Here is a 24854-nt window from a genome sequence, read left to right on the forward strand (position 1 = left end):
ACAGGCCACTAATTTATAGGTTCGTATTGGGGTAAGTAAACCATCCCGTTCGGCAATGGTACGTCTTGGTACAAGAGGCTCCTAGCCAATCAGGTGACGGCAAAACCGAGCATGTATATAGTACTGCATCCGTATCCAATCAATCAAACCGAATCCTCTAAAACTACACTAAAGGTTTGTTGCTATGTCACGAATACGAGGCTGAAAGGTTGAATTTCCCCACCCCCTTGACCTTATGATGTTTATTCATGATTCAGCCTCATGCATGCCAACGATTGCGGAGGCCTCTCTCATGACTGTGATGCAATAGCTGCTTTCTCATTCGGTATTATATAATATCGCTGAAAGACTGGGAGCCATGTTCAAGTTCGCTAGGGACGTTGTGCTTTATTATTTTCAGCCGCAGAAGCTCCAGGATGTAGCAGAGCCGACAGTCAACAGAAACGATCGACTACCAGAGATCTGGTTTGCTGATATTCCAACGTGCACCGCAAGTCATCAAATTCCCCTTAAATGTGAATATCTCGAGCGACTAACTTTTCTTTTTGACGGCTTTAGTTACGATGTATATATCCCATAGCTTTAGAATGCGGCTGTGCATACTCGGATTTCGAATGCATTTGCAATTCCTTTAGCGACATCTCAAATCAGGACAACGTCGAGATTTGTTACAATCAATGTCCTGCGAACGAGGATCAACGATGTCAGTATCTGCAAAAGAGTATCTAGAGACATTTCATCTAACCGGAGAAATTACCTAGGGGCACCCTCGCGGATTCTCGATTTTTGCGAACTGATGGGCGTCGACGTACAGCTTCCGGAATATATGGCAGAGTTCGCGCATTTGCATCGACGACAATCACAAATTGGACCGTCCGTCGGAAGTTATTCCGACTTTCCAAGTTATAGCGAGACTGGTGCAGCATCACCGTCGGCAACGAACACCGGCGGCCTCCCAGATGTCCCACAATGCTCCGTATGTTTACCTTTCTTTCACCCTCGCTTCATGGGCCTTGGCTACTCTATCCTATATGGAGCCGCGCTTACATATTAGTAGCTTTCCTGCTTTGCCACCGCTCTTAGTAGTGATGGCTGCTCCTCTCTAGATGACTTTGCCTGCCACTGCGCCAAATCCGGTCTTGTCAGTGATATCAGCTCGTGCTTGGAGAGTAATTGCAGCAACGCCGATCAGTCCTCAGCCTTCAGTGCTATTTCCTCCATATGCTCATCCGTCGGGCATCCAGTCAGTGTCTCTAGTGCCACCGCTACCGCTACCGCTACCTCTGCCGTCACCACCACGACTGGGACATCGGCGTCGGCAACAACGACAGCGACAGAGACAATAGCAACACATGGAATTACACCAGGGCCGACGCAAACAAGTTCAACCGATAGTAACAATGGAGCTGGCGGGTCTTCAGGTGGTCTCTCAACGGGGGCAAAAGCCGGAATCGGGGTTGCAGTGCCATTAGTGGTTATCATTCTATGCCTGGGCATATTCTGGTATTTCCGCAGGCGAACTGCAGCCACAAAAAATCAACAGAGCCCTGAAAACAATGTAGACTATCTGCCCGGTGGAGTTGGAGAGCTACCAGCCAAAGAAAAACTCTCGTCTGCTGGTGGTAAGCGTTTTGATGGTTATGGAAACGAATTACCGGCGGAAGCGGATGGAAATCCTATTAATGAATCGGACAGTCGACCTATACATACAGTACCCCCACCCATGAATGAAAACACACAAGCTGTTTATGAGCTGAGTGGCCAGTCAGCGGCCGTCGAACCTCTGGTTCCCACGCCTCTCGCACCACACAGAGGTAACGAGTCCATGAACAGACAGTATTCAGAGGCGTCTTCGACAGGTATAAGCCAAAAATTAGTTGGATCACCTATTTCTGCTGCAGGTTCGGAAAACGCAAATAACAGAGGCTCTCAGTTGAATAATTCAACTAGTGCCGATGACGCTGTAGTGAGTCCACAACCGTCGGAGCGAAATGTGGAGCAGAGCGTACGAACATCAACTACGTCCCAGGAGACAGAGCTGATGCAACTGGAGGAGGAGATGGCACGAGTTAAGGCACAGAGAGAGCGGCTTCAACACTTACAGCTCTTAGAAGAAAAGGAAGAGGAGCTGAAGAAGCAGATTGCAGCAAAGAAAGCTTCTACATCCACGGAATAACGGGATTTTATTTTATAATATTATATGCTAATACCCATTATCTATTTAGTCAATTGATGAATCCTAAATAATGTCAAAATTTTGTCAAAGGTATTTTGTGTTGCGTCCTGCACTAAGTCACATCATTTCTAGCCACCTATGCCTCTGTAACAGGACGAATAAAGCTACTTTTAAGAATTTTTTCCTGCTCCTCGCTCAACCCCTTAATTATGGTAGGTGACACTGTAAATATTGAATCCAACTGGGGTTCTTGAAGTCGTAACCCCTCCATGAATGTTAATGCTCAAATAGTGACCATTTTCCAGCTGTATAGCATATTTGCTGTCCCCGAGGTAGGTGATGTTATAGACTTCTGCGCCCTTCAATGAAGTCGAGAGGGTGGAACCTGGGGTAATATATCTGCTGTCAACGGCACTAGTGACCCTGAAAGTAGTTCCTTCTGCCTGAAGGGCATGAAGAACCCAGCGCTGGTGGATATCGTTATGGGAGGAAGAAGCCCGGGTCGCCGTCAGCCATCTGTTGTTATGTCCGGTGTTGGTCAGGGCATAGCCATTGACTTCGAAGACAAGGTATCGTCCCTCGGTCAAGTATCCACGTACACCCTTGAAACCGTCTTCAAAGTAGAGCGCTTCTTCCTCGGTCTGGTTGCCGTAAGGGACGCCTGAAACATACTCACTTCCCGAACAAGAGCCAGTCCATTCCTTGGAGCAGAGGCCGGTGTAAAGGCCGATGAGTTGACCATTAGAGTTTGCCATGGGGGTGTTTGGAGTGGGAAGGACGGGGATGCTATAGTCGGGCTATATAATTCGAAAGCGTATTAGAACATCTAATTTATTGCACATGCATTTGGAATGGGAACTACGGTCAAAACTTACGTTCTCGAAATCGAATGCGTTGAGGAGATTAGACATGTGTTCACGTCTCCAGCTGGACAGCTGAGGCGTAGTAATGTTATTATATCCCTTGGCTATGAGAAATTGTTCTGTGTTGTGAAGATGCTTAGTCTTTTAATGGGAAAAGATCCAGGTTGGAGTAATTACCGAGAAACTGGATGATCGAGGAATGATCTCCACGTTCTGTAAAAACATGACCACCACGGGTAAATGGAGAGATAATCATCAGGGGGATACGGATGCCTGTGTAAACGTTTTAGCGTTTCCAAATTCGATATAGAAAGAATAGAAGTAGATGTGCTTACCAGGGCCAGAGAAGGTATAACCTAACTCTCCATATGGATCCTCAAACCATTCTCCCTTGGTTCCATTGGGAGAGATCAGAGGCGAAACGGCATCGCCCCAGCCACCGGCCTCTATTATAGCTTATCAGTTCTGGCTCAAGGGTACTCTTAATGGCTTGTTACTTACCGTCATAGTTGAGTAGGATTACAGTACCATCATAGTTTTTACCATGAATGGCGGCATCCACTACCTGGTTGATGAACCACGCACCATCGTTAGGTGCGTGGGGAGAGTGTTCTTGCAAGGAACCAGGTGGGAAGACCCAGCTGACCGTGGGAAGGGCACCATTAGCAGCAGAGCTTTTGAAAGCGTCCAAACTGTTATCCCCGTCGAAAACCAGACCTCGCTGATACAAGCTAGAGTTCTGCGCAGCTTGTTGGAAGGCCTCAAAGTAGAAAAGACCGTTGTTGGTAGCCCAGTCATAAGAGTTTTGGAAAGAACGCCAATCGACACCGGCTTCATCAAGATACTGAGCATAGGCGGGCCACTTGAGTGGGACACAGTTTAGGTCAGTGCCTTCGCATGCTGTTTCATGAATTAGGCTTTACCCATAAAGATGGGGAAATGGAAATCAAAGAATTCATACTGTTGCTCTGGTTATCATCTAAGACAACACCACCAGCACCAAGTTCCTGGTACCCTCCAGGCACGTTGATGGATCCAGACTGAAAAAAATTCTATCAGTACCATTACAAAACTTGCGTTTGACAAGCACTCACCTGCCAGAACCATCTATTGGGATCAGTGTTGGAAGTAATACTGGCCTGAAAAGGAGTCGCATCAGTCGTCCGTTACGTAAGTCAGGATAGGAAATCCATACGACATACAGGATAAGCATCTCCAACAGTGTATGCATCCGCAAGAGCAAAATGGTACGGGATATCCGGGCGTTTGAAGTAGCCCCAGGATTGCGGGGTTGAGACTTGAGCCCACATGTTATTAAGGCCACCATTCAGGGCCTGATGAGTCGGGATCCAGTTGTTAGGACCGGCACAAAGGCACTGGCTCTTGTTATAGTTCTCCTCTCCACCGAGATAGTTCAACCAGTAGGGAAGAAGCCAATCAGTCTCATTTGAAAGACCAGTAACATTCCTAGACAGACATGCCTATCAGCAAAAGTAACTCGACAAGTATGTTTCATTGCTATAATATCACGCTTACTGGTACCAAACAGATCGACCATCGGGGTTGATCTGTACATTCGGATCGGCAAAGCCACGGACACCAGACATAGTACCGAAGTACTATACATTAGCGGTTAGATGATGGACTGCATGTTCAGGTAAGATTGGGGGCAAGAATGTAGGAACTCACGTGCTGAAATGAACGGTTTTCCATCATCAACATGATGACATGCTTGACATCCTTGAGAGATGCCGCACTAGCAGCGCCGGCAAGAGCCAGCAATGCAATGGACTTGAGCATTTTGCTGTTTAGTGATCAATTGAATAGACAACAAGTCCTGTGAGAGTGTTTATTGGCAAGACGTAGCATAATTATATGGAAGGGATCACCTTTTGTGTTTACATCTATCTTTTAGCGTTTTTTCGATAACACAATGCTTTTTGTAAAATTCTCGGATGAATTGCCGCTACAAATTCTAGAATTGTTCTATCTTGCTTCTGACAGTGTCCAAATAAAAAGCTGACGTGGGCATCCCCACTGGTGGAGAGCCACGTGTAGAAACTGCTTCGATTTACTTGGTGAGAGCATGACCTTCATATGATTTTTATCATGAGGGTGGTGAATGTCATTGTTCACGTGTGTCAGTTTCATGGATTCTGTTGGCTTGACGCCAATTAGGCATGGAGGGGAGAATAAGCTTGCAGGTGATATAGCGGGGGGAATCCGGATATTGAGGAATAGAGCTAGGATTAACAAGGCTTAGACAGCTCAAGTGTTGGGATAAATCTTGTAACAAGATTGGACCGTTCAGGGGGGTTTACCGTTAGGGTGCGATGCCACCACAGTCCGTCAACTTGACTAAGTGCCATTTTCCCTCCGAATATCATGAACATAAAATTTAATTTACTATGCCACTGAGTCAGCATATACAGCCTGGGTTATTTAGATGAATCATGATGTGCCAGGTTGATGCTCTGAGACTCGATAGCTAGCCACAAATAGCGAATATTTGCGCATTAAGTGTAGTATATTACTGGTGTGACATCACAAACTTTTATACACAAAGGCTTGATGAGCAACTGCAACGTTAATATACAGTAAGGCTTGTTTCTGCCGAGATGTACTAGAAGTCTCGAGTAGCCTATGAAGTTCAAGAGACTTTGGCTATATCTAGTTACTACCAACTAATCTTCCGGTCAATGACTGCTGTCCGTGGGCCGAAAAACATCTATCATTGGCTACTGTACAATCGAGATGAAAACGCTCAATACTAGAGCGGGGTAATAACAACAAGAAATGATGCAGTTGTGATGAGACCATCCATTCCGATTGGTGTTCTAAGAGCCATGCAGATGGAGGGAAATAAAGCATCGGGATATGCCGACTTTTTGCCTGATTCAGAGCACTTTGATGAAAGTGAGCGAGATAAGAATTGGTATTTGAATATTTTGAACGATTTAAGCTTTGAAAGTGTAATAATATACTCTTCCTGATGCGTGATTTGCTTGAAGAATCTAGGCTCGATGGGATTAGACATCATAATCAAAGCCCAGAGCCTGGATCGTTGATGCTATCTCGGTAAAGAGCGCGGGGTGTCTTTAGCTGTGACTATCTGTACTTGATTGTTGTAAATCGAATGATTTGTAAACGTGCTGCCCCGATAGGCTACCTGTGAATTACCCTATTTTATCTAGTGCCTAAAGTGCTGCATCTTAGGGTTTGTTAGTTAGCCAAATGATTGAAACCCCACTCTATAGTGAACTCCATTATTCTACTCTACATACTATCAATTGATCAAGCGACCTCGGAGAAATTAGATATTATATAGAAATGATTTATCCTGTTATTAAGGCTATTATTATCACACATGGAATATAGGTTAGGCCCCTAGAAAATCACGTGGGTGTGAAAATCGAATGATATCGCTTCGGAGGATTAAACAGGACAAAGAGAATGTTCCTCATCTTGACAATAATTGTTTGAAGGTATATTTAAGAGATTTTCATCCTTAATCTAGCTGGTATTGGTTATAGCTTGTGACTAGGTCTTCGTACGTTTCTTGTGTTTCAGGGTCGGGAAACGGAATTTCCTCTTCTGTTGAGGTGATCCAGGCGCCAATGACCCTGTCACATATTCGGCGTAGGCCATCTTTGAATTCTAGGAATTGGCGTTGTCTCTCAAAGGGTAGATTGATAAACGATATTGAGCATGTCTGCCATGTATCAAGCCACTGCAAGTTGCTTCGTATATTCACAGCCCCGAGAGCCTGTGTTGGGATATGTAAGTCACCATATGCAAATTGGGTCACTGGTATTTGGTATCGATTCATAAATGCCCGAGAAAAAGTTGCTTGCCGATACATATTATCTTTCCAAAGGATCAAAAGGTCATTCTTCACATCGGCAGCATGAGTAAGCTCATTTTTAGTAACTCGAGCATCCGGATCGTATGCATATTTCGATAATTCATCTAAGCGAAAGCGGTCAAACCCATTTTGAAGAGGACGAAGTTCTGTTCTGAATGAACGCTTTATTTCTTCGCTTTGTGTCTGAAGCTCAACGTGAAGCTTAGCATAGATGGCCTCTTCCTGATCTTTTAACAGTATTCCAATGCTCTTTATAATATCTTGGTTGTTTACACGGGTCCCATGCCGATCATCCATTCTCATTCCCATTTCGAGGTAGAATTCCTGGATAGTCGTTTCTGCATAAACTCTGAGAGACCTTTGATGTTGCTATCTGACTGCACGACCGCTCTCTGGGCAAGGGTTGCACCTCAATATATGCTAACATCTCATTGATTGATAGCATTTCTCGGTTCGACACAAGGAGTGCGTTAAATGCGAACATAAAACAAAGAGCATCAAATGCTTTGCAGATGAAACTATTTGAAGACCTCAAAGTTATTTCTTGAAACCCCCTCTTTTGACCGCAAAGATAGCATTATTTTATCTGCGTGGTACTCTAGGGCTAAATATTAGTCTTTGTTATGGCGTTCGAGATTGGTTACAGATACACGGCTCAACAAGGAACGTACCATTGAAAGAAAGGAATGAAACCATGTCCAATCTCATAGTCTGATCTTTAGTAAAACTTTAGAATCACAATTAATGTTTAGTAAGAAAGAAAGTCTATTGAGATAAAAATTGCTAATCTTCCAATGTTGCTTTATCAAGAAAACAAGGAGGACAAGGAGAACATAGGAAGAGGATTTACATTGCGAATAAACCTGCCACCAGTTTGCCCGATCTAAGAAGCTTTTTTTTTATTTAAGGCATTTAAAAGAAAATTAACCCTGGTATAGATTCTCTGTAAGATCCCGCAATCTTTACCAGTTTATAAGAAACAGTTATTCAAAATGAGATTAGCAGTGAGTGCCGAGAAACGGCAAATAGTATGCCGCTTATGCCACATGGTCACTTCAAAAACCCCAACCAAGTCATCCTAAAGCCAAATGGTAACGAGGAATCGGATTTTAAAATATTCGTTACATGAAATAGAAATTAAATCAGAATAATTATGCAAAACCAACAGAAAAAGGGTCCATGCCAATGGTATCTTGAATCTGCATCCAGGCATCATACCATGTCATGTGCTCTTTGAGTAGAAGATTTGTATTAGTCAAACTGACAGCCTCTTGAATCACAGTTTCTATAGCCGTCCAACGATCACATTCTTTATCAACATTGAAAGACGGGGAAAGGAGCCGCTGTTGTTCAGAGAGTATCGGTGCATCGCTCATCCCGTGAGCATGATTCTCCAGCAAATCATACCAGACCTGTCGGATACGGTCAATCGATCGTAGTTGCCAAACGGCAATTTCCATGTATTTGCCAACGTCTCTTAGCGCATTGCAACAAGTGCGAAGATCTGATATTGCGGATTTATACTGATCGAGGCGATGCATACTGGTCGTACAAGCCACATACAGATGGACGATAGCAGCTGTAAACATTGGATGAATGAATTGGATGTTCATCCGCCGCAAGGTCCATAGTCGATCATACATGCGGATGATTTGGCTGATCTTTCTAGCTGATTCTGTACATTTCTTTTGGGTCTGTAGGGAAAGAAGTCCGAAATGCCCGTTTCCAGTCCTAGGCTCTGTAATAAATGGATGGTTTGCGAATATCATCGCTTCGTGAAACTGGGCATGTAAGACCAATACATGCGGCAGATAAATATTTGATATGCTATCGCAGTCCACGGCTAAATCGGAGGGAAGCTCATCCATCCATTTATCCAACGCCCAAGTCACAGCAGATGTGTGCATTCGTAATTGGCCGATTGAGCTTGTCTGTTTATCGTATCTATGGGCCGATTAGACATGAAACACGAAAAGTAAACAAAAGGAACAAAAAGGAAAAAAAGACTAAACAGTAATATTGGATGTACATATGTAAGTACTCACAGCGTATTCTGAAATCGTTCCATGATAAAGCATAATTTTAATTGTTGCTTCCACATAGAAGCGACAGGGTCCACGTATTGACCACGATAGTTTGGTAAATCCGCTAGGTCATCTGTATAATTTTCCCAATACTGAGATTGGGTACTTCGAGTTTGTGAAGGTGTCTGCGCAGGATTTCTGTTGACATTGACGACCGGCCTTACTAAACGACCAAGATAGTAGCTCCATGCAGTATCAATAACATAGGTTCCCCAAAAGGTGGTATCCCGCAGGGTTGCCTCGTTCTGAGTGATATCTCCAGACCTCACATAATGACCAACATCCATGTGTAAACCCAGGTGATGTGCGACTTGTGATGCCATTCCTGCGTAGAGCCAGCCGCGTGAGTCTCGCCCTCTACTCGCTTCGCTACCACTCATCATGGCTAAACCTTGCACAGTCGCAATAGTCGGGTTATCTAGATCGCGTTCCAGCTTTTCTCTTGCCTGTGAAATGAAAAAATCATGTAAGGATGGTAAGTCGGGAAGTTCTCTGTCTGTGAAAAGCGCGCCCCAAGAGCACCTGTAAGAAGAGATGAAGTTAGATTCTTTTAAATACATCTATAGATCCGGTTTTCAGCACTCACATTGCATTGACAAGGAATTCTGAGTAACAGAATGGTCCGGGCAAGTCATCTTCCTGATTAGATCTGGACAGTACTCGCCTCCGGGCACTCATGAAAGCATCTTCGTCAACAACGCGGAAATAAGGATTTTCCCAAGCAAAGTATAGCTTTATCAAGTGGTCCTCAAGTTCTCTGGGTATCGAAGGAGTTGCTGGGCTAATGTATTCTAACAGTGACGACTCCGATGGACTTTTGTCCTTTTCATGAGATGAAGGCGGGGCATCCGGAGCTCGGACCTGAAAGGGAATCGTGTCTCTTAAGAAATGAACGTTGGAGGTAGCCCCAAAATACTTCAATTGGCCGTGATCGGTGAACTGGAGGGACCCAGTTCTTTTGACAAGGAGCTCAATTTCCGGATCAAGGCCTGGAGTGAGGCTACTGCTCCTGTCAATACGTTCGATGAGCACGCGCTCACGAGCAAGTTGTGTTTCATCATTTTCCTTTGTGTACATCAACGGCTCTGAAAACGGTTGCGTATCGCCATTAATGGAGCCACAATGGAGATTTTGAAAACTAATTGCGGTTGTTTTCGAGCTCCGTATAGATGTTGGTATTGGTATATTATGTTGTTGTAATGTATGCTCAAGCAATCGAACCCGTTCCACCAAATTGGTGACTGCCAATTTTGAAATCCTTGTTCTCGTCAATATTTTCGAATTTTTAGTTAATAGTCCGTGTCTAGTCTATGAACTATTGAAAAGATTTGAAACGTACTTCCTGCGATCTGGCCGTAGATAGGTACATTCCACCTGCAGCTTGTTGCAGTTGGCACATCTGGGAGATGCAGCGTCGCATCGTACCTTGAGCCGGAAGCACTGGTCACATGCCATTTAGAAACCGACGTTCTAACGTAATGTGCTAGGATGATAATAGATGCAAGGTTAATTAGCCCTATGTGCCATCGATCGAGTTATGATGCTTTTTGGACATGGTCAAACTGCGGGGAAACAAGAGGGCATTTCTGGGGAACTGTGGGGGACTACATTTACCACAGGCCAATCAAGTCCACCAGCAAATTGCGGAGGTTACGTACTGTATTGTCAACCCAAAGTACCAAAAAGGGGTTTCCAACTAGGTGCGCCAATGTAGGCCTTCATAATTAGAACCTCGTTTTTTACCTATTGGAGTAAATGAACAATAAGCTGACAATGGGGCTTCTGCCTGGACAGTCAGGCAAGTTGAGATAGTAGGATAGAGGGTTCATGTCTCTGGGCGGCTACGATACGGAAACTTACATTTGTTCGAAAATGCAAAATGCAAGATGTACAAAGCATTGCTTTCGCTCCTGACCGAGCAGCTGTTCGTTCTACATCGTCTTCTGCCGAGGCCTTTACCGCCTCCCTGGTGAAAAGATATAGCTGCGAGATAGCTAAATCCAGATTGAAATTTATAACCGTGCTGCCCTTCCTATGGTCAGCAGAAAGGCCAGTCAAAATCTAGTCAACAAAAGAACCGGCCAGGTCCTTCGCCGTGGTATGTTCCTCTAAATCCGCAACTAGCCATCCGCGCCGAATTTCCGGATTTAAAATATAAAGCTTCGTAAAGGCTCGACTCAACATCGAGAGCGTTTTGAGTGCAGTGGCCAAGGATGGGAGGCATCCTTAGCCAGATTCCTGGATACGGAAGTATCAAATTACGACATGTTTCCAGTTAGCGGTTTAATCAAATAAATAAGTATTTGATCTTGAAGCTCTATTTGCATACCTCAGTAGTGGACCATCAAGCAGGCAACTTTTATAAAGTAAGCGAAGCTACTTAAGTAGAGGAAGCACAATCACGTAGTACAGGCAACATGTATATAATGTTTTAGGCAATGCCCAAGACTGGTTAAAGGAGAGAAGCTAGTATCTGCGTCACAAGTTATTGCAGACCCTAATTAATGACTAGGTACCTCATCAGGAACGTGCATTTTTCCCTTTTTATGTTCATCCGATGCCTCAGTAGCTGACTTTCACCAATCCCAGCACCTCATAAGTGACGCTGAAACAGAGCCTATATCAGAAAAATAGCCATTGTTAAGGTAAGGATAGCCAAGACACTGAGATCAGCTGAAACGTGCAAATTTTCTGCTATATTCGTGGCGCTGGGGCTGGAGCTACCTGTGCTGGTCTGTGTTCCGCTTGCAGTAGATGTGCTGCTGGTGGTAGTCATAATACTGGTAGTGGATGGACTGCTTGTAGTGGATGGACCGCTGGTAGTAGATGGACCGCCGGTAGTAGATGGACCGCTGGTGGCGGTTTTACTGCTGGAGGTTGTGGTTGTCTGACCAGCACTTGGCGTACCGAGAATGCCACCTTGGGCCGTGGCTGGCACACTCTGACCATTTGCACTAGAAGCTGCCGACTTGAATGAATCAAGCGTATCTGAGCCACTAATGTTGAGGAGAGCATTAGTCAGTGCTTCTAATACTTTGTGGCTACTGATATACTTACGACGGGTTAATCACACCAACCATGCCAGCTTGACAATGTCCAACTTGTCCACAGTAGAACCAGATCGGATTTGTATCATTGACAGTCAACGACCAGACAGGCTAAAACGTCAGAAAGTTATAAAACCTGAAACGATGCTCATGAAATCACCTTTCCATTATTCGCGGATGCCATAAATCCACTGAAGAAGCTAGTATCGCTCATAGGATGGCACGGATTATTAAAAGCGGCCTGGGCAACTGAGTGATCGCCTGCATAGAAATGGAACTCAACTACACCTCTCGCAGGGATGTGGATAGTGTCAGGATTAAAAGTAAAGCCACTTTCACCAACACGGACCGATTGGGTGGTACTCGAAGCTGAACTACTTTCTGTTGAGCTCGCAGTGGTCGTAGTAGTATCGCTAGAACCTCCTCCTCCTCCTCCATACTGGGCACCCACAAGAGGGAGGCACAAAATGGTGAAAGTACACAAGGACGCCTTGATCATCATTGCAACTGAATTAGATGAGAAAACAATGAAGGTAAAGGTCTGCGTGGAAAGCCCAGAGATCGATTCCAAGGGACCGGGTATAGGTCTCCTTTATGTGGTTTAAGCTACGGTGTCCGTGAAGTACCATAAAATCCCTAAAGTTACGATGAATGCTTAGAAGCTTTAGCGGAGCCATGGCATCATCAGCGTAAGACGGCTAACTGACTGTTTTCAACCAAGGGTCTGGGCAGTTGATTGCTCAAAATAGAGAATGAGAATACGGTTCGCGTTCATATTGAATCAACCACAGAAAGACGGCATGTGGCTTTTACTATCTCCAGCAAACTAGTCCTAGACCGGCCGATTATTCAAGATGAAATTTTGACATGGTTCCCCAACTATGGCTTGCCATCCTGGGTGCGGGGCAGCTGACTAAGACGGAATCTATTTCTGGGGCGGAAACTGGGAACAAAGCTCTGATCAGATGTTGGTTACAAGGATGGTCTAGACCGCGACGTTCTCAAATGGCAAAAGCGATTGGTGAGCCTCGCAGTCTTATGATGCGGTTTTCAATGATTGCTATAGCCGCAAATTATAGAAATATTTCTTGGGAAACATGATTGACTGGTCCTCGAACTGCCATCTTGGGTACTGTTTAGCAAATTATGACGCCTAGAGCCAATTATTTCCGCAACGCTGGCAACTCTAAATCACAGAACACTTGCGTCATTAGCTAGGGCAATGGATTAGTGATGCCCGTCAGGATAGATGTTGGAGGGGCGTAGATATCGTGTAATACATATTTTCCGAGATATCACAACAAGCGAGTATATTTCAGGTCTTTCGCTTGACGGGCAGCAGTACACCGACCCTTGCTCCGCGATGGCGAAGAAATACGCTTATTTTTGTCTTTTTACTCCCATTTTTACACTTGCTCAGTTACAAACATTCATGCCTCCCGGGCAAAATGGAATCACCTATACTGTTAATATACCCCAAGCCACCGCGTCCTCAGGCTCCGGGCCGATTTTCTTCCAACTCAAGTCCACAAACGAGCTTCAGTGGTTTGCTTGGGGCCAGGGCTCTCGAATGCAAGGAGCAAATATATTCATTGTGTATGCATCTAGCGACGGCAATAATGTTACCGTCTCCCCACGACTAGGGGTGGAGCATGTTATGCCACTATATAACTCTAAAGCTCAATTATCAGTATTGAATGGCAGTGGGATCAGTAATGGAGTTGTGACCGCAAACATCCGATGCGATAGCTGTATCACATGGCCCGGTGGAAGTGAAGATCTGAGTAGCTCGTCGAGTACATGGGTTTGGGCAGTGAAATATGGGAGTCCACTCAACACGAACAGCTTAGCAGCATCTATCAACATACATGACGTCGAGGGGATTGCAGCTATAGACCTTCAACAAGCAACAGGTGGCACGTCTGATAACCCGTTTGCAACCTCGAACAATATAAACTCCTCAAGCTCGTCGCATCCGATTTCGACTGTTGGTACTGGATCGCTTGAAAAACGCAGGAAGGCCCATGCTATTATTATGATACTGGTCTTTGTTATATTTTTCCCTTCATTTGCTCTGATGCTTCATATTATTCCATATTCGAAGATTGTCTATGTCCATGCTTCGTTTCAGCTTTTTACTCTTGCTTTGGCCATTGCCGGGTTTGGAATTGGGATCTCAATGGCAAGAAGCCTTGGTTTCATACGAATGTATCATCCAATTATCGGGATGGTGACCGTCCCATGCCTTATCCTTTTTCAGCCCGCGATGGGCTTTCTTCAACACAGGTATTTTCACAAAACTGGAGGCAAGAGTGTATTTGCTTACCTACATCGGTGGCTTGGTCGCTGTCTTATAATTCTTGGCGTTATTAACGCTGGTCTAGGTTTTCGCCTAACAGGTGTCGGCCTTTCGATCGCTCCTCTTGGGGCAGTTATCGCATATAGCGTGGTCGCTGGAATCATCGGACTGGGGTACGCCTTGATCGTTGTGCTCTTGCGTCTCAGAAAACGCAGAATATCCTCTTCATAGCAGTTCCTGGGCGCTACCTCATGTGCTGCGGATAAGGCATTGCATGTTCAGAATAGCGTTAAAGCATAATAAACTCTCTAGAGTTTACTTCTCATGGGTAGCTACGGCCTGGTGATAATACCCAACGGATTTTCATGATGGTATCTATGTTAATATTGACAGATGTTTTTTTTGAATACATCTTATTTCCCCCTTCTGAACCAATATAATCTTGGGATTTTGGTATGGCTGTTTGAATTAGTTTTAAGTGCCAAGAAGTGACGGCAGGGATTTAAGTAAAAAAAAAGTAGGAAGGTATTGAGAGTATCTAGTAGCCAATTAATTTCGTATCATGTTTCGACATGACACTGGAAATTGTTTCCACGTACCGGCATGGGTTATATTTTTCTTTCTCAAAATTTCTGGATAACAGAACAATCATAGATATAACTACAATTAGAGATTCTATAATATGCCGCTTGGGTATGATTTGATTGTTGTCTTAAGCCCAATGGTGAAAAACAACGAGAACTAATTTGTTGACGCATTGGAAAAACCGATTGTCTCTTCGAGGACTCCCGGTGTATTTTTGTCCTCAGTCTCTCCAGCATGATCACTGTTCTCCATGTCGCCTAAGTAAGCTGTTTCTCCATAAGTTGACAAACTGATATCCGCATCGCTTTTGACGGAAAACCAGCCCACCCAAAGGAAGCCCGGGGTGCCAACCAGCAATGTTATCATGTTAGCCCAAGCTTGGTACTTCATATCCACGTTAACTGCACCGATAATGAACGCAGCAGTAGATCCCAGCGAGCCGAATGCATTACTATATAACCCATATGTTATTATCGAATTTGAACACCAAGCAATGGGATTATAGGAGCCTACCAAAGCCCGACAATAGAGGCGATCTGGCCTGGATTAAAGGCAAGAGAGCCCATAAGCCAGTAAATGACAACCATTGCAGAGTTTTCCACGAGGCCATAGAGAATAAAGAGTAATAGAGACTTGGCAAAGATCGGGTCAAAAATATCAATGGCAGCGCTAACTGGTCGATTTGAGTACTGATATTGCACTATGAGTCCATATATCCCTGTAGAAGCCTCAGTGAGTAATACATATCAAAATGTGGCCCAGGTTAAGTGGCATACAAGTTAATACAGCGACTATGAAGAATGATGTAACTCCGAGGCGGCTACGATTTTGACGTGGCCACTTAGGATTGTCAAGGAGCAATCCCTGAATTGGACCGATAATAGTGGGACCGACTTTCGAGCATTGAGTTAGCTGTCTTTCCAAAGTTGCATTAAAGTTGATTTTACCAACCAAGATAGAAACATGTGCTCAAAACAGCCCTCGCACGCACGGTGTGATACGTCGCATTCCACGCCCACATATATGATAAGTCCCATTGCTACATTTCAAAGCTCATGTCAACACCCTTCCGTGTAGGTCTTGTAGAAGTAATTGAACTTGGGGGATTGGGGTAGGTCTCACTTACGCAGTATATGAAATACGGAACCAAAAGCAGGAATTCTTTTCTCGTAATTATTTCTGTAAAGCCGCGAATTTCCTCCTTCCATGACAGGAATTTATGTGGCCTGACACGGCTGCCATCAGTGCGAATCACCTTTTGAGGGTGGCGAGGGACTGTAAGGGCTGCTGGGAGCCCTAGGCACATAATAGAAGTAATACCGAAGAATGTAGCTGTGAAACTAAATGAGAATTTCTTTGCCTCTGTTTCTGAAAATACGCACCATCTGACACTCGTCCACGGGCTGCATTGGTAGCATTGAGCCCAACAGCAATCAATCCACCAATAAAGCCCCCTAGATTCTGAAGTGCAAATTTTGTCGCCACAGCCCGTCCTCGTTGATGTACTGGGGGATCTACGAAATCAATTATGTCAGTTCAATATGATGATCAGTTACAAAGTTGGGTTTTATACAAACGAGGTTTACGGCGCCAGAGGATGTCCATAGAAACACGGCACTTATACCACAAGTCAATCCACCGAGGATTGGAAACCAGCTGGATGATGTTTCAGCAAGTCTATACGGGCTCGAAATGAGACGTAGAATAACGCATGATGTCATACTTATTGCCAAACTTTGCATTAGTATACAAGGCGGCTAGATTGACTTTAGTGAAAAATTTCGTGCGAGTGGGAGTTCGTTGGCTAAGCATACCACCGTATGGAGCATATCCCAAAGTCCCGATGATCAACGTCCACTTGACTCCAATTCTGTTGCAAATAGCACCACTGAAAAAGCCGCCTACGAATAATGATCCAAAAGTCACTGCATTAACAATATTGGACTCCCCGGACGATTCCTCACCCCCCGCCTATCAGAGTAAGGTTAGAATTGTTAAAATAAAAGTGGCGATCAAAGTCACATACACCAAGGCCCTGGAACATCTATTAGCATCAAGAAAACGTGTTGTGTCAAAGAAGGTAGGCCAGTGAAGGAAATATTTACATTCAAGGCACTGAACATTCCAGGGTGGCAGAATGCCGTCCATGCTACTACTGATACCGTGTACCTATTATGGTCATATTAGCATTTTCTATTACCGACCAGGCTAGGGGGTTAACCGGTATTCTATACCAGGGATGGTAGCGAAACTTCAGAATGTCGGATGTGAGACTCATTCTTTCTGTATATTTTTAAATTGCGAACTGTTTAAATCAAGCAATGAATGAGTTGAGGGTAGAACTATATCACTGGTTAAATACGCAAAAGTTAAGCAAACTGCGGATTTACATCAACAAAGTAACTCCATAGACTCTAGAACCTGCGAGTCATTTGGCTGGACACTAAGCTTCTGCTAGCAAATAACGTGATGGCTCGTTGATCTTTCGCCATATAGTTACAGCCTTTGCAGAGATAACAGCTACAAACGGCAATACTAGGGTGCCATTAATGCCGAAATAATCACGCAAGATCGTCCTAAAGTGAATACATGAAAATTTCTAAGCCTTCTTGACGACTAGAAACTTACTACCTTGACTTTACCCAATCAGACCCAAGGAACTCGACAAACTTCCACCAGGAGTCTATGGGGCCTGTTTGATTTTTATATCCACGTGGGAACCCTGTCATTCTCTCTGATCTATTCTAACTACATTTATCTATTGTTGTAGCTTTGAATTCCGATCTACGCCATCGGGCTTTACCTTTATCCACGGCACCCTCGTGATTTACAATTTTGCGGATTCCTGCACACTAATGAACTGACTCGCCGCGTTTCCATCTTGCACTTCATCAGGTAAAGCATTTCCGGAAAGGCGAGCATTCTCCACCTCAATGGCGTCTTTACAAACATCAGCGATCTGGAAAATGGGCCCAGTCAGTTCAAATTATGCGTGTTTTCAGTGCGGATTGTTCTCACCTTGTAGTTATAAATCCAATGCCCCTTTCGACTCCATGTTTGTGCTATAAGTATAGACACGGCATCATCGAAAGATAATGGTGGATCGTGGGATCTTATTGATTTATCAGTCGCGGCATACTCATCCAAGATCGCGTACTATATACCCCAACTTTCAGAGATTTTTACAGAGTTTGGATTGGAAATTACGTACCAGTCTTGCGTAATGAGGAGATCGAATCCGGTCAACTAGGTTCAATGCTGCTTTAACACTAAGCCCCTTCTCATGAGCCCATTTTAGGCTTTGGCCTAGAGTATAGACGTCTTCGAGAGCAAAACCAGCCCCGGATCCTGTTGTGATATTTCATTAGTTGAAAATGTCGGTGAAACAAAGGTCAAAAGTAATTTACCAAAAGCGCCAGATAAAGCTGCGATTTCATTAGAATTGTCAAGTTCGTTAGATAGTTTATAGGCTTTACATACGGTGAGACGCATCTCCAACCAAGACCACAGACCCAAGGGCGGTAATTTCCTTTAATTTCGGACCAGCGAACATTGCATACTGCTTGATATCCTTCGAAAACTCGGCAACTTGTCGGACAATTGGTGAGAAATCCTAAAATACAGTACCATTAGATATAATTCAGTAATTCTGGTGTAGTTTTTCTACCTGAAAATGCTGCGTGTGTTGTTCAACGGTGGCATCCTGTCCCCAGCTGACTTTATCGGCGTCTTTTTCTGGCTCTCGGCCCATGGAAGTGAGTTCGTATTTCCCACTACCTAGCCCGCACGTATAAAGCCAGGAGTTGGGGCCATGCCAAAAGGTAACTGCGTCTGGTATGTTGAGATGTGCGATGTCTTCTTCATTCACAACAGCGCGGTAAGACGTCCTCCCCGTGTAACTTATTTTGTGCTCGGGAAAGATAAAATTTCGAACCACCTATACGATGTATGAGAGTTTGTTTGCAGATTAAATTATACGAAGGTCACCAATACATCTCATATAACTTACCGAACGAACGCCGTCAGCACCGACGATAAGATCCACGTCATCGGTATGCCCATTTTCAAAGCGCAGTGATAGACGTCCAGATGGACTTCTGATAACTTTAAGTAGCCGGTGGGCCACCGAGATCTTCGATGGATTGACTTCTTTCAACAATGCCTGTTGTAACGTTGATCGCAGAGTTCGTGCATGGAGTTGATTGAGAGGCGTATCCACCTGCCCATGGCTGGAGAGAAGCTCCCCAGTCCGACCATTACTTCTCGCATCCATCAGTTATTTTGTCTCGCACAATAAACTACGAACCAATGAATATAATTATACTTACCGATGCTGAACAGCATGATTATCTATTGGCCGGTAAATATCACGAGAGTGGAAGTTTTTGGCTGCGCCTAAGATCTCAAGCAATCGCCAGGTGCTGGGCTGAATACTGATCCCGGCGCCGATCTCTCGAATTGCCGTTGCCTGTTCATACACTCTCCACTCGACAAATTCGAGTTTGTTTAACTCAATGGCAGCGCCAAGGCCAGCAGGACCGGCTCCTATAATAGCAACCTTGAGCTTTGTTGCAAATGGCATCTTTGGATTCGTTTTTGAATACTTGTTGATGCTCTAATGTTATCTCATCTCCGAAACTTAACGCATTGTGATTTATTTGAAACCAGGTATAAATACCCTATGTCTCTGGTCTAGATAATGCATGTAACAACATCGGCCTGGCTCCGATTGAACAACCAATATGGCGTGATGTGTGATGCAATTTTAGTGCCTTTTTCACAAAGAATTGCAAAACTAGCTTTAATGATATCGAAGCCACCTTATTCGACAGGATCGCTAATTACTGGCCAATCGGGTTTACGACTCACCCTATATCAATGTAGCTCAATATTATCATCACTAATAATGTCCTCACAATATGTTGGATAATTCAGAACAATTTAGCTTGGTTTGAATGGAGAATAAAACACACTTATCATTTAAGAGATATCCCAGCGATGTCGGCCTCATTGTCCAGCTTCTTAATCTGCCAACACATCTTGCTTACAGTATCAATGTTTCTGAGCGCCGGGTGAGGCCGGCCTTTACGAACTTTTTTCTAGTGCCTGATCATTCATTGAAGCATTTAGGCTCCCTACCGCGCGCGACGCGTGTTTCTCCAGTATAGAACCGTCGTTCGTTGTCGAAACAATTTTCTTCATGGGGCCAGATGTTCGGATCTACTCTTCTGGGTCTGGTTCCGGATTTTGATCATATTCGGATCTTGTAGAGCATAATTTTGATACTCGTGTGGTGTTACTGTCCTATTAAGAAGTCCAATCGCACCTCCGTGACAAAAACTAAACTTACACTATAAGCCGTTTCTTGGGGTTGTCTTACCAGTCAATTCCACAGCCAAGGGATGAATTGTCACTACGACTCGTTTGACATCGCCTAAAAAAAGGCCCATATTTCTGGCCCATATTTCTGATTTCCCAGTGAATTTGACAACAGTCATCAATGACTCAGTGGATTACAGTGCCCACGTGTACATGGTTTATTCCGCAAAATTTCCCACCTGACCGATGGCTGTTTCTACCCTACACTATCTTTCGTCTAGTTTTCAAGTTCTAGATAGGCTCCTGGCTATCGTTTTAGATATTTTGAATACCCTATTTAGTAGCTCCGACTACCTTCGCCAAGTCACGCTTGCCTCTAAGGCATACACTACTTGTATACCTTTTTTGTACGAGAACGGCTGACTGAATACATCAATTGATCTTTTTTCCCTCGATTTCAAGTTAGGTGTTGGGAAGCGGCCATTAACACCAATGATCATTTTTATGTATTCAACCCCTCGATCAATATATGTACTAGGCAGGAGAATTACACATTAGTAACCATATCCCCCTATCGAGAAATCTGCAGACAAAATTCCCATTCATTGATAGTTGTGTTTTTTACCCAAAAAGCTTAGAAGATTCAGGGAATTTTTCATTCACTTTTACTTTTTGCAACAGACCTTATGAGTATAGATTGAGTATCGAAGCCATGGATTGGATGTATAAATTTTGATCTAGGATTGATTCTTAAAATCCCGGTCATCTGGTAGTGTTTAGTGAGTTGGCTAATTCTCATCACTTTCAATTACCAGGGTAAAACTAACTAGGGAACGATTTCAACCTGGGCATCGCTTCCTTTTAGCTCTTCATCGGAAACAACACCCATCTTTGCTTGAGAGTTTATCTCACGCATAGCCTCTGCAGCAATCTTCTCGCGCTCCTCTTCCGTGGCGTTGTACCAATGTGAAGCAACGCGATCCCCATCACCGAATAGCTCGCCAATTTCCTCCAGTGTTCTTCCTTTTGTTTCGGGAAAGAAAAAATAGATGTAACAAATGTATAAAACAGACGGAACAATAAGCACAAGGTAAAATTTCCACCCAATACTGTTGAGTGCGACTGGGGCTGCTACTAAAGTGACTTCAGATGCCAAATAATATCCACTCAAGCCAATAGCCACACCCTGAGTACGAAGATGACTCGGAAAAATTTCGGGAACATACACGTACTGTGTTGCGTCGACAAAGAAACACCACCAAAAGCAGTAGAAGAATATGAAAAATACTGTTGCTCGAAGAGCAGCGGTGTTGTCTGTACCCAAGTATCTCGCAGTCAGAGCGCACAGGAATACCAGAGAACATACGCAACCAATGGATCCAATTAACATGAAGCGACGACGACCAAATCGGTCTATATAGAATGCCGTCCATGTATTTCCAATCAGCGTAAAGCTTGTCCAACAGGCGTTGAGCAGGAGTGGCACAGATCCCGTCAGGCCGAGACTGGCATAAATAAGGACTCCGTAATTAGTGATAACGAAAATACCTAGAAATTGATCTCCCCACATGAGGAGGAAAGCCATAAGAGCACGTTTTCGGTTTGCGGCAGTGCGGAAAATCTCGAAACGACGGGTTGTCATGGATTTGTCGAGCTCGTGTTGTTTCTCCATCATGTATATCTCTTGCCGAGCTCGAAAACTATTTGGGTCGTCCGGCGTTTTGTGCAGACGCTGGACAATAGTCCAGGCTTCATCTCGTCTGCCTTGCTGAAGTAACCAACGAGGAGAATATGGAATAAAAGGGCTGCCCGCTAGGACAATTACTGGGAAAAGGACTTGAAAGGCTAGAGGAAACCTCCAAGCGAAGGAAGCATGTAGATCGGTCGCTTTCATGTGGTAGCATGCATACCCTAACCAGCCTGCTAGGCTGTATCCAACTGCGTACATGATGCCCGTAATTGCCACCATGGCACCACGAGTCTCCGCAGTCGACACCTCTGCCTGGTACATGGGTACGACGCACGCGAGAATTCCCGCTCCAGCACCAGCCACGAACCGACCGACTAAGAACATGGCTATATCAACTGCTCCTGAACAAAGAGCACCACCAACAATTAAAACAACAGAGCCGATCTGCATCGTACGTTTACGACCGTAAAAATCCGCCGCCCAAGCCTGAAACAAGCAACCTGCGATAGCACCTGCCGAATTGACACCATTCAGCGCGCCAATGATGTTTGTTGTATGCGCATACCCAGGCTCGCCTTGGGTTGCTAAGTTAAAATAGGTGTAGAAGTTGGGCTGGCCTACGGTTGAACCGATGATGGCCAGTCCATAGGCACTAGAGATGATACCTATGGCCACAAAGACCACAACCCATAGGTTGTAGGTATTCACAATGTGACTTTTGAAAATCATGACTCTAGCTTTTTAACGATGTTTAGATGCATGAATATCTTGATGGAACAACATTGAGGGATTCAACGTAATGCACGCGGTATATATACCTGATAGCGTTAATTGCATATCATTGGACGACTGGTTCTCGGGGAATTAGGAATGATATCATACCGTATCGATACCCGTGCCAGATATACCTCAAGCCAATCGCAAACAAGCGTTACTTTCAAATCTCAGAATGCTGTGGAACGTGCGGGGATTAGGGTTTAGCTCTGTACAAACGGACGGGGTGGAAATCCGGGGTGTGTATAACCGACAGCCGGGATTTGTTCTTGGTTATTCTTCGGCTTTGTTTTCTTGATCTGAATGATACTTGTTTTATGATTTTTTGATTTGAAAATAATCCATTGTATATTAATGATTTTCTGGTGTACTATATCATATCCTCGGCCATTCGACTATAGATGCATTATATCTGTTTTCGAAGCCACAACCAACTCCAAACTAAAAGATCGCAATTGCATTTGCGTGACTGCTCACGCCGCCTATTTTAGCGTTAGCAATAGGACTAAATTTCTTTCATAAAGATACGTAGGCACTTACGTTGGACATTTGCCGGTGAACTAGTCAGGAAAAAGAACCACCTCTTTTCCTCGGCGCACTTAGCAGCTAACCCCTCCAGGTTCCACATCTCTCCCAAAGGCATACCCCATAGAGATAAGATGTACTCATGAAGATGATAAGATTGTTGCGTGGGCCATCGTTCAAAGGCAGGAGCATCCCCAACGACGCCGGCGAAATAACAGTCATGTAGCCAGTCTATTATTTCTTCTTCTTGTTTGACACCTGCAAATTGAAATATGCCTAGGTCCCCATCATTTTCAGTTCGGTGAGCAATTAGTTTCACTCTTTCTTCGCGAGAAAGCTCGCCATGTCGTTCAACGAAGCCGGCACGGATCATTAGGATGTCGCCAATTTTGATATCGCCGCCCTGTGCTTCCGGTCGAATGTCAATGCCTTGAGCTCTTCCACACTTTACAAGTTCCTGAAAAGGAATAGCGTGTCCACTGCAAGGGTCATAGTGAATTCCATTAGCCTTCGCATATCGACGGTAATCTAAGAGAATCCCTCTGCCTGCAATACCATGTTCAGACCAATGATGAATGCTACATTTCAAATTCGCATTAGGGCCTGTGATATCGCTCGCTTTTGCCTAATATGTATTGTCAACACAAATCATGGAGTTTCATGTTTATAATTACACACTCCATTATAGAAAGTCTTTGTTGGAAGATGAGCGAACTAGAAAGATAGGTTAGTATTTTCTATGACTTTTCCCTAGAATATAAAGTCATACATGTCTGAATCCATCCCATTGTGTTGAGCTTTGGGTATTCAGTTCATACAGATCGTCGTAGCAGGTTTCATCGGCTAGCTCCTTGATTGTGTGTTTGAAGTCCTCGCGATGAAATGCTGGTGGGTCGGGATTATTCAATGGGAGACTGGAAAGATATTAGCATTCCATTTTCTTAAATAACCTGGATTCGAAATGAAGAATAAATCGAGAACACCGACTTCAACGGAATTAGCTCCCCAGTTTTAATCAGAGAAGATGCATGCAGTACACGTTTCGGCGTCAGAAGATTAAGTCGCCCAATCTGAAATATTTTTGTTATTATGAAATCGTTTTTATGAATACAACAAAGCCTCTCACATTATCGTCCTTCCCCCAAACCCATGCTGCCCCTTCGGGAGCTCCAGATATCTTAGGCAGATCCTTTCGACGGGGAAAAGCAGAGGAGTCCGGGTTCCATGGAAGAGATGACGGGGACTGTTGGCCTCCACCAAGGAAGTTCACAGTTTGAACGAGCCTTTGCTTAACAGAAGACATTATGAAGACAATAGACAAGGTTTTTGATTAGAAGTTTGGCTATGTTGATGATTCGGCTGCTAAAATCGACAACGAAATGAGTATCATAAGGTTTGTAAAATGTCACTTGCATAAAGAGAAGTGATTTGTGTTAACAGCATGGGCATTTTTGGTTGACGATAGTAATTAGTTACATCATATCCGAGGCTCTTCACTTTACACATTTCTGACAAATACAAACCAGGCTATGTAAACTCGGTTATTTCGATTTCGAACCGGGTTTCTTTCCCCGCTCTCCTTTACCGGGGGTGGACAATGATCTACCCGGAGATATGCCCCAATTGG

General features: G+C 44.2%; 10 protein-coding genes across 10 annotated transcripts; 2 read left to right on the forward strand and 8 right to left on the reverse strand.

Moving 5' to 3' along the window:
* Positions 1–240: 240 nt before the first annotated feature.
* BGW36DRAFT_406949 (uncharacterized protein) lies at positions 241–2266 on the forward strand. The gene is made up of 4 exons (XM_046219022.1): positions 241–490; positions 559–703; positions 762–976; positions 1058–2266. The coding sequence occupies exons 1-4, from the start codon at positions 359–361 to the stop codon at positions 2174–2176; spliced, it is 1611 nt and encodes a 536-aa protein (XP_046073578.1). The 5' UTR covers positions 241–358; the 3' UTR covers positions 2177–2266.
* Positions 2267–2379: 113 nt separating this feature from the next.
* Positions 2380–4839, reverse strand: BGW36DRAFT_294410 (putative hemolytic phospholipase C precursor; the record flags this gene model as incomplete). Its single annotated transcript, XM_046211098.1, has 10 exons — positions 2380–2973; positions 3052–3158; positions 3217–3312; positions 3375–3485; positions 3541–3939; positions 4001–4079; positions 4134–4178; positions 4242–4506; positions 4576–4658; positions 4729–4839. 10 exons carry the CDS (start codon positions 4837–4839, stop codon positions 2380–2382), a joined length of 1890 nt encoding a protein of 629 aa, XP_046073579.1.
* A 1708-nt stretch (positions 4840–6547) lies between these two features.
* On the reverse strand, positions 6548–7213 carry BGW36DRAFT_358624 (uncharacterized protein; the record flags this gene model as incomplete). The annotated part of the gene is made up of 1 exon (XM_046213985.1): positions 6548–7213. One exon carries the CDS (start codon positions 7211–7213, stop codon positions 6548–6550), a length of 666 nt encoding a protein of 221 aa, XP_046073580.1.
* A 558-nt stretch (positions 7214–7771) lies between these two features.
* Positions 7772–10642, reverse strand: BGW36DRAFT_155301 (fungal-specific transcription factor domain-containing protein). Its single transcript, XM_046209544.1, has 4 exons — positions 10328–10642; positions 9575–10246; positions 8950–9510; positions 7772–8848 (listed from the first exon to the last, which is right to left on the reverse strand). The coding sequence occupies exons 1-4, from the start codon at positions 10441–10443 to the stop codon at positions 8056–8058; spliced, it is 2142 nt and encodes a 713-aa protein (XP_046073581.1). The 5' UTR covers positions 10444–10642; the 3' UTR covers positions 7772–8055.
* A 661-nt stretch (positions 10643–11303) lies between these two features.
* BGW36DRAFT_460905 (uncharacterized protein) lies at positions 11304–12873 on the reverse strand. Its single transcript, XM_046222114.1, has 4 exons — positions 12743–12873; positions 12196–12689; positions 12046–12146; positions 11304–11984 (listed from the first exon to the last, which is right to left on the reverse strand). The coding sequence occupies exons 2-4, from the start codon at positions 12535–12537 to the stop codon at positions 11606–11608; spliced, it is 822 nt and encodes a 273-aa protein (XP_046073582.1). The 5' UTR covers positions 12538–12689; positions 12743–12873; the 3' UTR covers positions 11304–11605.
* A 525-nt stretch (positions 12874–13398) lies between these two features.
* Positions 13399–14565, forward strand: BGW36DRAFT_426796 (uncharacterized protein; the record flags this gene model as incomplete). Its single annotated transcript, XM_046220317.1, has 1 exon — positions 13399–14565. One exon carries the CDS (start codon positions 13399–13401, stop codon positions 14563–14565), a length of 1167 nt encoding a protein of 388 aa, XP_046073583.1.
* Positions 14566–15075: 510 nt separating this feature from the next.
* BGW36DRAFT_449264 (major facilitator superfamily domain-containing protein) lies at positions 15076–16818 on the reverse strand (the record flags this gene model as incomplete). The annotated part of the gene is made up of 9 exons (XM_046221780.1): positions 15076–15370; positions 15433–15637; positions 15696–15812; positions 15871–15958; positions 16046–16251; positions 16302–16433; positions 16493–16575; positions 16643–16676; positions 16734–16818. Coding segments are annotated over 9 exons (1245 nt in total), but the record flags the coding sequence as incomplete, so codon positions are not given.
* An 867-nt stretch (positions 16819–17685) lies between these two features.
* BGW36DRAFT_377318 (salicylate hydroxylase) lies at positions 17686–19545 on the reverse strand. The gene is made up of 8 exons (XM_046215983.1): positions 19248–19545; positions 18929–19178; positions 18587–18856; positions 18400–18532; positions 18327–18344; positions 18131–18267; positions 17938–18075; positions 17686–17878 (listed from the first exon to the last, which is right to left on the reverse strand). Exons 1-8 carry the CDS (start codon positions 19499–19501, stop codon positions 17747–17749), a joined length of 1332 nt encoding a protein of 443 aa, XP_046073585.1. The 5' UTR covers positions 19502–19545; the 3' UTR covers positions 17686–17746.
* Positions 19546–21064: 1519 nt separating this feature from the next.
* Positions 21065–22657, reverse strand: BGW36DRAFT_293943 (MFS transporter; the record flags this gene model as incomplete). The annotated part of the gene is made up of 1 exon (XM_046211045.1): positions 21065–22657. One exon carries the CDS (start codon positions 22655–22657, stop codon positions 21065–21067), a length of 1593 nt encoding a protein of 530 aa, XP_046073586.1.
* A 486-nt stretch (positions 22658–23143) lies between these two features.
* On the reverse strand, positions 23144–24530 carry BGW36DRAFT_293620 (uncharacterized protein; the record flags this gene model as incomplete). The annotated part of the gene is made up of 6 exons (XM_046211015.1): positions 23144–23184; positions 23243–23852; positions 23906–23941; positions 23997–24141; positions 24215–24297; positions 24354–24530. The coding sequence occupies 6 exons, from the start codon at positions 24528–24530 to the stop codon at positions 23144–23146; spliced, it is 1092 nt and encodes a 363-aa protein (XP_046073587.1).
* Positions 24531–24854: the final 324 nt, after the last annotated feature.

This window comes from Talaromyces proteolyticus, assembly GCF_021365285.1.
Source record: "Talaromyces proteolyticus strain PMI_201 chromosome Unknown BGW36scaffold_5, whole genome shotgun sequence".
Lineage (NCBI taxonomy): Eukaryota > Fungi > Ascomycota > Eurotiomycetes > Eurotiales > Trichocomaceae > Talaromyces > Talaromyces proteolyticus.

Bases quoted from the DNA above. Each gene is read 5' to 3' on its own strand.
- BGW36DRAFT_406949 (XM_046219022.1), top strand. From the start codon at position 359: ATGTTCAAGTTCGCTAGGGACGTTGTGCTTTATTATTTTCAGCCGCAG. The intron at 704-761 runs GTCAGTATCTGC...GAAATTACCTAG, and splicing joins TGCGAACGAGGATCAACGAT to GGGCACCCTCGCGGATTCTC. The intron at 977-1,057 runs GTATGTTTACCT...ACATATTAGTAG, and splicing joins CAGATGTCCCACAATGCTCC to CTTTCCTGCTTTGCCACCGC.
- BGW36DRAFT_155301 (XM_046209544.1), bottom strand. From the start codon at position 10,443: ATGGCATGTGACCAGTGCTTCCGGCTCAAGGTACGATGCGACGCTGCA. The intron at 9,511-9,574 runs GTGAGTGCTGAA...CTCTTCTTACAG, and splicing joins GAATTCCTTGTCAATGCAAT to GTGCTCTTGGGGCGCGCTTT. The intron at 8,849-8,949 runs GTGAGTACTTAC...ATCGGCCCATAG, and splicing joins GAACGATTTCAGAATACGCT to ATACGATAAACAGACAAGCT.
- BGW36DRAFT_460905 (XM_046222114.1), bottom strand. From the start codon at position 12,537: ATGATGATCAAGGCGTCCTTGTGTACTTTCACCATTTTGTGCCTCCCT. The intron at 12,147-12,195 runs GTGATTTCATGA...CTGACGTTTTAG, and splicing joins CATCCGCGAATAATGGAAAG to CCTGTCTGGTCGTTGACTGT. The intron at 11,985-12,045 runs GTAAGTATATCA...CCTCAACATTAG, and splicing joins GTTGGTGTGATTAACCCGTC to TGGCTCAGATACGCTTGATT.
- BGW36DRAFT_377318 (XM_046215983.1), bottom strand. From the start codon at position 19,501: ATGCCATTTGCAACAAAGCTCAAGGTTGCTATTATAGGAGCCGGTCCT. The intron at 18,857-18,928 runs GTAAGTTATATG...TACATCGTATAG, and splicing joins GTGCTGACGGCGTTCGTTCG to GTGGTTCGAAATTTTATCTT. The intron at 18,076-18,130 runs GTACGTAATTTC...TGGGGTATATAG, and splicing joins CTCCTCATTACGCAAGACTG to TACGCGATCTTGGATGAGTA.